Raw genomic sequence first — 9471 nt, 5'->3', positions numbered from 1 at the left:
ATTAAAAGGAAGGTAATTTGCTTTTCATAGGCTGGGGAGTTGGATAAACTCAAACCAGCAAACCTAAATAAAAAAAATAAGAGATTATTTGGTGTAGAGCAAGCACAGGGCAGATCTAGGTCTCCTGTAGAGTTGATGGTGAATTAGAAGACCCTCTAGTTCATGACCTTCTGGGAGCCAGTTGGATGGCAGAGGGGTGTACGTACTGTACAAATTAACAGGCACTTTGGTTCCACGGGGGCTTTATTTAAATGGTGTATTTTAACTGCTTTGAGGGAGTTGGGGAAGTAACTGAGCAAACTCTCAAGCTGTTTGGCCTGCGAAAGAATTTAAAGGATGCCAGCCTGACCGTCCACAGTGAAAGAAGAGGCTTAGAGACCTCCTGAGGGTAAACATTTCTGAGCGTGAGATGATGCTGGGAGTCAGGCAAAGGAAGAGGAGTGCCATTTGAGACACCGTCACAGGTGTATTTTCTGGGTTTTGTGTCCCAACCTCTTACCTAGGAGAATGTATATGATAGGGAAGGAATATATTTTTGCCAGTTCCTTGCTCGTCACTTCATAAAATTCAGTGTGTTTAAGCTTCCGGGCTGACACGATTTAGCAAGAAGCAAGCAGCAGGTGGTCAAGAGCTGGATCCTGTTAATGGCTCTAGAAAACCATTTCTCTTCTGCGCCCCAAGTGCTTCCAGTAATAGAATCTAGTAGATGCCCTGAATTCTGTCATTTTCCTCCCCGGTTCTCTGGGCCACTCTTCTGCATTTTTGGAAGTCCTGTTGGATAGAGTGAATGTCAGAAGCAAGAGTAGACAGAAGACTAGGGCAGGAGCTTTTATGGGTCCTGGTGGAGGAGATTAACTAGCAGGACCTAGGGAAAGCTAAACTAAGGAAGAAGAAAGGCCAGGAACACCAAGTGACAGTGAGGACAGAGCAGGCTGCTAGGAAGATGTGGTCAGGAAGTGGGAGATTGGAAATGCAGGTGGGCAGAGAAAGGGAGGGAGGGAGTTTTGGGGGATGGGAGCTGTGGATTACGTGAAAGGGGGGGATATGATAGGCTGAAAACCAAGTCCACACACACTGGGATTTAAAACATAAGGAGATCGCCCCTTGAGAAGAGTGTAGGAGGAAGCATTGAGATGCACATGGAGGAACTGCAAGGAGAGAAAATGACTATTAGAGAAGTGGAAACTGGGATTGGCTTCTAGGCTGTGGGTGGTAGGGCATGTTCTGAATCTGGGGAACAGAAAACCGTAGCAGGGACAAGCTTCAGGGAGTCAGGAAGTACCCACTTAATCCAGGCCGCTGGTGAGTCTCCAAATGCCCTAGATGCCCTCCCATTCTCTCCTTCCCCTACTCCAGACAGTGGCATAAGGACATACACATTTGGGGGTGGGTAGGTAGATACTAAAAGCTTAGATTGCTACCAGCGTTTATTGACACTCTTTCTGTACAAGCCAATGTGTTATTCTATCAACATCCACTATCTCATTTAATCCTTACAAAGGGGGGGGGAAGGGGAGGACGCAATATCTACAGTTTGTAGACGAGGTGACTGAAGCTTGTTCAAGTGCCGGGGCCTGGATTAAAGGAAACTGTCTTTTCCGACTTCTCTGATCCTGAACCAGGATAGAGCTGGGTGGAAGGACAGTAAATTCAGAAATATTTTATGAGTGGAAGTTTTAAAAAAAATGCCTTAACATCAATGCAGGATGGAAACAGCTGTAAAGGGACAGCATTATTATTGTGGAATGATGAGAGTGACAAGAAAATAGACCGAGCTGAAATAATATCCAAAGAAGAAGGAAAGAAGGCTGTTCAGTGAGAAGGGGACTTAACAGCCTGCCCCACACGCCCTGGAAATTTATGGCTGCCTGGTGCGTCCTGTGGTTTGACTGAGGACAAGAGAAAGGAGTATATGTGGAGGAGATGCTCGGTTTGCGTGTTATGATTTGAGTCTTTTATTTTTCTTCCATGCTTGTTTTCCTTACTTCTCCAGGTGAAGTGCTTCTTCTGCATGGTTTTAGCTGAAGGATGCTCTGCATTCTCTTGATTTCTATGGAGACCTCCGAGCTGGGTTCGCCCCTGCTGACACCTCATCTTGCACCTTCTCTACCTCCCAAGGTCTCTTCCTCTGTCGATGGCTTGGCATTGCCCCTGGGTCCAGGGAGCCTGTGATGAACTTAAGGGGGGAGAGCCTGGAGCGTCGCCCCGATAGGCCTGAGCGGCAATGGCTGGACATACTTCAAGTCTTGTGTTGACGTGGGTCAAGCAGTCACTGGAAGGCAAGCGCCGAGACTAAAGGCTTATTTGTGTTTTATTTAAATCTGATGGACGGAGCTTTGGACAGTTTCCATGGCAGAAACCTCTGTTCCATTTTCTGGGCGCAACTGCTGGCTGTCAGAGACTCGCTGCCTTTGAATCTTGCAGCAGCATCACCAACCGCATCCTAGACGTGTTCCCAGATTGGAGCATCCACCCCCCCAAAACAGGTAGTTTGGGAGACCCCAACCTCATCTGACTTAGGCTTGAGAGCGCTAGGCTGCCTGTCTTAAGGAGACCAGCCAAGCCCCGGAGCGCGCCATGCCGAGTCCCCGGGAAGACAGAGCATGGGGCGTGCTGATTTAAAAACAGAAAATGCAAAGTTGGACTGAAAATATCCTCAAGTCTTCCAAGCAATCTGCTTAAGGGTTCCAAACTTACCTTAATTTGGTGAGAGAAGGGGAAAAAAGAAAAAAAAAAAGAAAAAAGAAAAGCTGCCCTGTTTTTCCGTCTTCTCCTACAACTGGAACCAGCCCTTTCCAAGAACCACCACCACCAGCAGCACCATGGAGGTCGCGATGGTGAGTGCGGAGAGCTCAGGGTGCAACAGCCACATGCCTTACGGGTACGCGGCGCAGGCCCGGGCCAGGGAGCGCGAGAGGCTGGCGCACTCCCGGGCCGCCGCCGCCGCCGCCGTGGCAGCGGCCACAGCCGCCGTGGAGGGCGGCGGGGGCTCGGGCGGGGGCTCCCACCACCACCACCACCACCACCACCACCAGGCGCACGGCGCCTGCACCTCGCAGGACCCGCAGAGCGGCCGGCGGAGCCAGAGGCGGCGGCGCGCGCGGCCCGAGCGGAAGAAGGCGCCGCGCCGCCAGAGCAGCTTCCCGCACTGCGCCGACCTCATGCCCAGCGGCTCGGAGGAGAGGATCCTGCGGGAGCTGAGCGAGGAGGGGGAGGAGGAGGAGGAGGAGGAGGCGGAGGAGGACGAGGACGAGGAGGAGGAGGAGGAGGGCAGGTGCTACTGCAGCGAGGACGAGCGCGCCGACGACTCCTACAGCGACCCGCTGCCGCCCGAGGACGCGGGCGGCTATGGCGCCGCGCGCTCCCGCGACTGCTGCGAGCGCGTGGTCATCAACGTCTCCGGCCTCCGCTTCGAGACGCAGATGAAAACGCTGGCCCAGTTCCCCGAGACCCTGCTGGGGGACCCCGAGAAGAGGACTCAGTACTTCGACCCTTTGCGGAACGAGTACTTTTTCGACCGGAACCGGCCCAGCTTTGACGCCATCCTGTATTACTATCAATCCGGGGGCCGCCTGAAGAGGCCCGTCAACGTCCCGTTCGACATCTTCACCGAGGAGGTCAAGTTCTACCAGCTGGGCGACGAGGCCCTGCTCAAGTTCCGGGAGGACGAGGGCTTCGTGCGGGAGGAGGAGGACCGGGCCTTGCCGGAGAACGAGTTCAAGAAGCAGATCTGGCTTCTCTTCGAGTACCCGGAGAGCTCCAGCCCGGCCCGGGGCATAGCCATCGTCTCGGTCCTGGTCATCTTGATCTCCATCGTCATCTTCTGCCTGGAGACCTTGCCCGAGTTCCGGGACGACAGGGACCTGATCCTGGCCCTGGGCGCGGGCGCGGGCGGGCCCGCGGGGCTGTCCAACGACACCTCGGCGGCGCGCGCGGAGGGCGCGGGGCACACGGTCTTCAACGACCCCTTCTTCATCGTGGAGACGGTCTGCATCGTCTGGTTCTCCTTCGAGTTCGCCGTGCGCTGCTTCGCCTGCCCCAGCCAGGCGCTCTTCTTCAAGAACATCATGAACATCATCGACATCGTGTCCATCCTGCCTTATTTCATCACGCTGGGCACGGACCTGGCGCAGCAGCAGCAGGGCGGCGGCCCGCAGCCGCCGCCGCAGCAGCAGCAGCAGCAGGCCATGTCCTTCGCCATCCTCAGGATCATCCGCCTGGTGCGGGTGTTCCGCATCTTCAAGCTGTCGCGGCACTCGAAGGGCCTGCAGATCCTGGGCCACACGCTGCGCGCCAGCATGCGGGAGCTGGGCCTGCTCATCTTCTTCCTCTTCATCGGGGTCATCCTCTTCTCCAGCGCCGTGTACTTCGCGGAGGCGGATGAGCCCACCACCCACTTCCAGAGCATCCCGGACGCGTTTTGGTGGGCTGTGGTGACCATGACGACCGTGGGCTACGGGGACATGAAGCCCATCACCGTGGGGGGCAAGATCGTGGGGTCCCTGTGCGCCATCGCGGGCGTCCTGACCATCGCCCTGCCCGTGCCCGTGATCGTCTCTAACTTTAACTACTTCTACCACCGAGAGACCGAGAGCGAGGAGCAGACGCAGCTGGCGCAGGGCGCAGTCAGCTGTCCCTACCTCCCTTCCACCCTGCTGAAGAAGTTTCGGAGCTCCACCGCCTCCTCCCTGGGAGACAAGTCAGAGTACCTGGAGATGGAGGAGGGAGTGAAGGAGTCCCTCTGTGCCAAGGAGAAGTGTCCGGGGAAGGGGGGCGACGGCGAGGCGGAGAAGAACAGCTGTTCCAACGCCAAGGCCGTGGAGACCGACGTGTGAGGGCCCAGCTCCGCCCGCCGCGCGCGCGCCCCCGGCCCGGCCTCTCCGGAGCCGCGTTCGGGCGGAGAGAGTGCGGCTGGGCCGGGGAGACGTGCAGATGAAGCCCGCGCGCCCGCTACGACGCCATTCAAGGCTTATACGTGGCAGAATTGTTACAAGCTGGGATTACCTATCAAATAAAGGATACATCTTGGAGAAGGGGGAGGCTTACATAGGAGCAGATTAATCTTTATATTTTTTATTAGAATGCAAGAATTTTGCACATTAACTGGAAAGGATGTTAAAAGTGAAGATGATGTTGTGGGGAGAGCGTGTGTGTTTGTGTGTGCGTGTGTGCCGCGTGCGTGTGTGCGTGTGTGTGTGTGTGTAAGTAAATTGTCAACGTTTTTTAGTAATCGTGCAGTGATGGGAAAAGTTGGCATTTTGAAGTATTTACTATGTAAGAACTAATGAATCTGAAAAGTCATTTATCAGTGCTTTAATAGCATCTCATGTCTTTGGATTCCATAGATGTTTTTTAAAAATTGTTAAGAATTACTGTGTAGAAAAAAAAAAAAAAAGTGAATTATTTAATAGAATATAGGTCACGATTTTATCTTGGATTTAATTAAAGTTTATTTTTAACTGGAAATTAACTTTTAAAAAGGCTGCAGGGGCCTTTAGAAATTGATTATATTTTATTATTAATTTTGGGAAGATATGAGAGCAAATGCCTAACAATATGGGAGAAATGACATCTGAGAAAATGTAACAAGTTTTGTTCACAGATACCAGGATTGGATTTTTTTTTTTTTTTTTTTTTTCCTTTGCACTACTTTCTATGCTGGAGATTGAGAGAGACTTCATACTGTGAATGTTTACTAATGTAACAGTTCAATGACAATCATTGGAACAATAATTTCTTAGTCCTATTTTATTGTGCTCTTCTTTTCTTTGTGTGAGACTAAGTGCCACGCAGATAACAGCACAGATTCCCTTCTCTTTTTAAATCTCAATAACTGATCTATCTGCAAAGGGGCTATGACGTTGAATTTAGCAATTGAATCTTTTGAAATCGGTCTGTTACAATGATGCTTCTGAAACCATCCTATTTTTAAATATTCTCCTGCCTTCAAATCCAGAATAATTTAACCAAAGCTAATGCATGCACTGAAAGAGTTCTTGAAGAAATAAGATGCCCAGCTGCTACCGTGATTATGGCTTAAGAGCTTTCTATTAAATGTGCAACATAAATGATAGATCTATTAAATTTATTTCTTTGTGCAGCTACATACGAGCAGAGTGTGGGGATTCACCTCAGAATTTGGTATTCTATTTGCTAAAAGTGGTATAAGAGGGAATTGTGTCAAAACATTTGGTTTTGACATCACGTGACATCCTTATTATATTAAAGGCATTTATGACACATGTAAGCGTTTAACTCTAGAATGTGAGGTAACAGCCAGTGATTGGACTTGCGATATGAACTTATGATGAGATAAAGGTTAGCAAACTCAGAATACATGTAATAGGCCTATTCTCTCCAGTGTTTCTTCGACTTCTTTTCTTTATAAAATGGTTGTCCTGAGGTTTGGGCAAAAGACACTATGTAGGTTATCTCAGTACATAACAAACTTTGACAACTGTGAACTTTGAAAAAAAAAAAAAATAAATAAAAGACCTAGAATAACTTTTCTTAAGCTTCTCAATCCCAGGCCATCCTTTGATAATAATATAAAATTTCCCTCTCTTTTAATGATATTTGAAATTCAGAGTCAATCCAATGTTAGGTTTAAAGGCCAAGCTACTTCCTCCCCCCATTTCGCCCCCACCACTGATAGAGAAACACCTCTTGAGAACACCTTTGGAGAGAGAAAAGCAGCAAGCAGAGATGTTGATTGAATGTGTGGACCCAAGGTCTCTGGTGGGCAACAGAGAGCGACAAAACAGACGTGCCATCTTGTAACAAGACTTCAGAGATGGCATTATCATATACTTTGGATTTAGAAGCAAAGACGTAATGAGCCTTAGACCAGCCCTACGGGTCTGTTTAGGTTGGCCACCATTCGTTTGGAAAAGTCACCCTGTTAAACTCTGCACCCCAGTTTCCTCAGTAGTGAAGAAGAGGGCACATACAGCATCTGTTACATCAGTTGTTATGGGAAAGCAAATGATAACATGTGAAAACTCTCTGAAGTAAGTTCCATATAAACGCCTGATATTATGTCTAAATTGCTTAATCATCCTCTAGGAGATAAGAGATGGAGAACCCGTGAGTTACATCTGCTTTATTAGGATGTTGGGAAAATCATGGGTGATTTCTTTAATTTTGGGCTCCTTACAAGAACTTGATTTGCAGACACACAAGATAGCCTATCATTAAATAACGGCTACAGTTTCTTTTGGAGGAAGATTTCAGGCATGTCATGGCAGAATGGTTTGGCTATGTTTGGAATGGAAAGCATATTGTATATCAGTGTTTTTACAACACCTTTTTAGGGTTTTTTTTTTTCCAAATGTTTTCTTTTTTTATTTTTTTATTCCTTGACCAGAAATTGAACCGTGACCTACTGGTTCATGGGTTGACACTCAACCACTGTGCCACACTGGCTGGGCTACAACACCTTTTTGAATCAGAAAAGTTATATTGCATTTAATTGACATGTGTTAGAATTAATAATTCTGAGAATCCTGGAAATAGAGTCATTTGGGGATCCTGGGATTTTCCTTTACATGGTTTTCTTTAGGGTAAAAGAGTCAAGAAGTGACAGTCATGGGCTTTCAAACGGTTATCACTAACTGTCTTTTCCTGCAAGATGCAGTAATTTTAGGATGTCTGGATCTTGAGTCCACCCTGAGAAAGAAACATTTAAGCTCTCAAGACGTACAGGGGCCCTTCTGTGCAGAACACAGAATGTGTGAAGGTAGTTATGGATTTATAGCATTTTTCCAAGTCAAAGCTAGGCAAAATGAATCAGCACTGTTTGTGACAATTTTATACTGAGAAATGTGCTTCCAGGGGCTCTTTGTAACTAATTTAGGCAACTTCATCTTCTTAGAGGCCACCATACACGTTTGGTTGTACGGTAAAAGAGAAGCGACCCATTTAGAGGTTTGAATTCCTGGGATCCTTCAGTTGCTTTCCAGATGGTAATAAATGTTACCAAAAGTACAATACTTGAGAGTCATCTTAATCAGAATCTTTTCAAGGGTGGATGCAGTGTTCTCTCTTGCAATTGCTTGAAAAGGAAACAGTTACGGAGAAGAGGGGAGGGCTAAATATTCCTTTAGTTTCTGTGAAAGGGAGCTTGTGGATGCCAGAGGAACGACAGCTGGCCTGGGAGCCCAGGGCTGGCTCGTAGACCACGGGCACATCATTCCGTCTCCTTATTTCTCAGTTTTTGTTTGTTTAGTGTAAAATCATTGGGCTACATTTTCGCTTGATTCCTTCTAGCACCAAAATCCTGTGGAGTCGAAGGAAGTATCAGACTAGCTTGATATTCTCTTAAGTACCCCTCAAGTCATACTGGCCTTGATTTTAGACTTAAGTAATAAGAACAAATAGTTTTAAAGCCTTACCATTAGGTGACATGCAGCACCGGGAGTTTAGGACTGAGATTTTAGGATGTAAACTAAACTGAGTGAACAGGATGTACTTTGAAGCTATTTATTCTAACAACTTCTAAAGGAAAGGGATTCACTTAATAAAAAAAATATAACTGCTCAGTCTCCAGTTGGATCCAAATGCTGAAAGTTGGTAAGTAAACATTTTGATTCCTGGCTTTGTGATAGTACAGCCTTGTCAGTAAACAGAGTGTCCCGACCTGTGCTGGAAAACTCATTTCATGCTCAGACACATGCAGTATTTCACAGTGCTGCTGCTCTCCTTGTCAGATTTGTTTTGTTAAACCGGATCGCTGAAGCTTTGTGAAACAGCTTTTCATTAAGAATGAGTTGAAATAGAATCCGATATATGAATAAGAAACATCTAAGTTATCTATTTCTTTTTTTCATTTTTAAGAATGTCCACATAAACCAGCGGGAAATTGTTTTTAATTGCACCGGAATCATAAACATTAGTACCCCCACAGCCCAAGAGAATCAGAAATGATGTTCTCCATTGTTGATTTTCAGGACTGTGATGCGTCTTCAGCACTAACATTGCAGCCGTTTCTAGGTAAAGTGGGAGATGATGCTTAAGTTTGGTTTACATTTTATTAAATGAACATGTGATATGCTCCTGTGCAGGGTGCAGAGTATAACATCCCTGTTTATATGTTTGTTTGTTTTTTATTGATACAGTTTAGAATGATTACGGGTTGTCATTCAGTGACAATGGGGCCTGTTCCAGGAAATCTTCCTGACCCAAAAGTCATTCTGAATTCTGCAAGGGACATTTGGTGTGGACAAAAAGGTACCTCTTGGTTTTCGTGCCTGCAAAGAAACTTAACTAAGCACAGGGTCTTCCAGACCAATGTCACTACTACAGGTTAGAAAATAATCCTACTTTCCAGTATGGAGATCAGGATTCCTGTGTGAAAGAAGGTTGATCTGAAGTGGTTTGTGTTCAAGATTGAAGAGCTGTTTTTGCAGTATTTGGGAATATGTACTTCTGAAATGTAAAATAAGATTAGGACTGTGATAGGAGTTTTATTTC

At 47.2% G+C, this 9471-nt stretch overlaps 1 protein-coding gene across 1 annotated transcript; it reads left to right on the top strand.

The window, feature by feature from the left end:
- The first annotated feature begins 2822 nt into the window (after nt 1-2822).
- Nucleotides 2823-4835, top strand: KCNA4 (potassium voltage-gated channel subfamily A member 4). The gene has a single exon (XM_087822339.1). It carries the CDS (start codon nt 2823-2825, stop codon nt 4833-4835), a length of 2013 nt encoding a protein of 670 aa, XP_087678465.1.
- Nucleotides 4836-9471: the final 4636 nt, after the last annotated feature.

The sequence above is a fragment of the Miniopterus natalensis genome, chromosome 11 (assembly GCF_054644295.1).
Source record: "Miniopterus natalensis isolate mMinNat1 chromosome 11, mMinNat1.hap1, whole genome shotgun sequence".
Taxonomy (NCBI): domain Eukaryota; kingdom Metazoa; phylum Chordata; class Mammalia; order Chiroptera; family Miniopteridae; genus Miniopterus; species Miniopterus natalensis.
The sequence above is the reverse complement of the archived record's forward strand: the minus strand, read 5'-3'. Positions and strand labels throughout refer to the sequence as shown.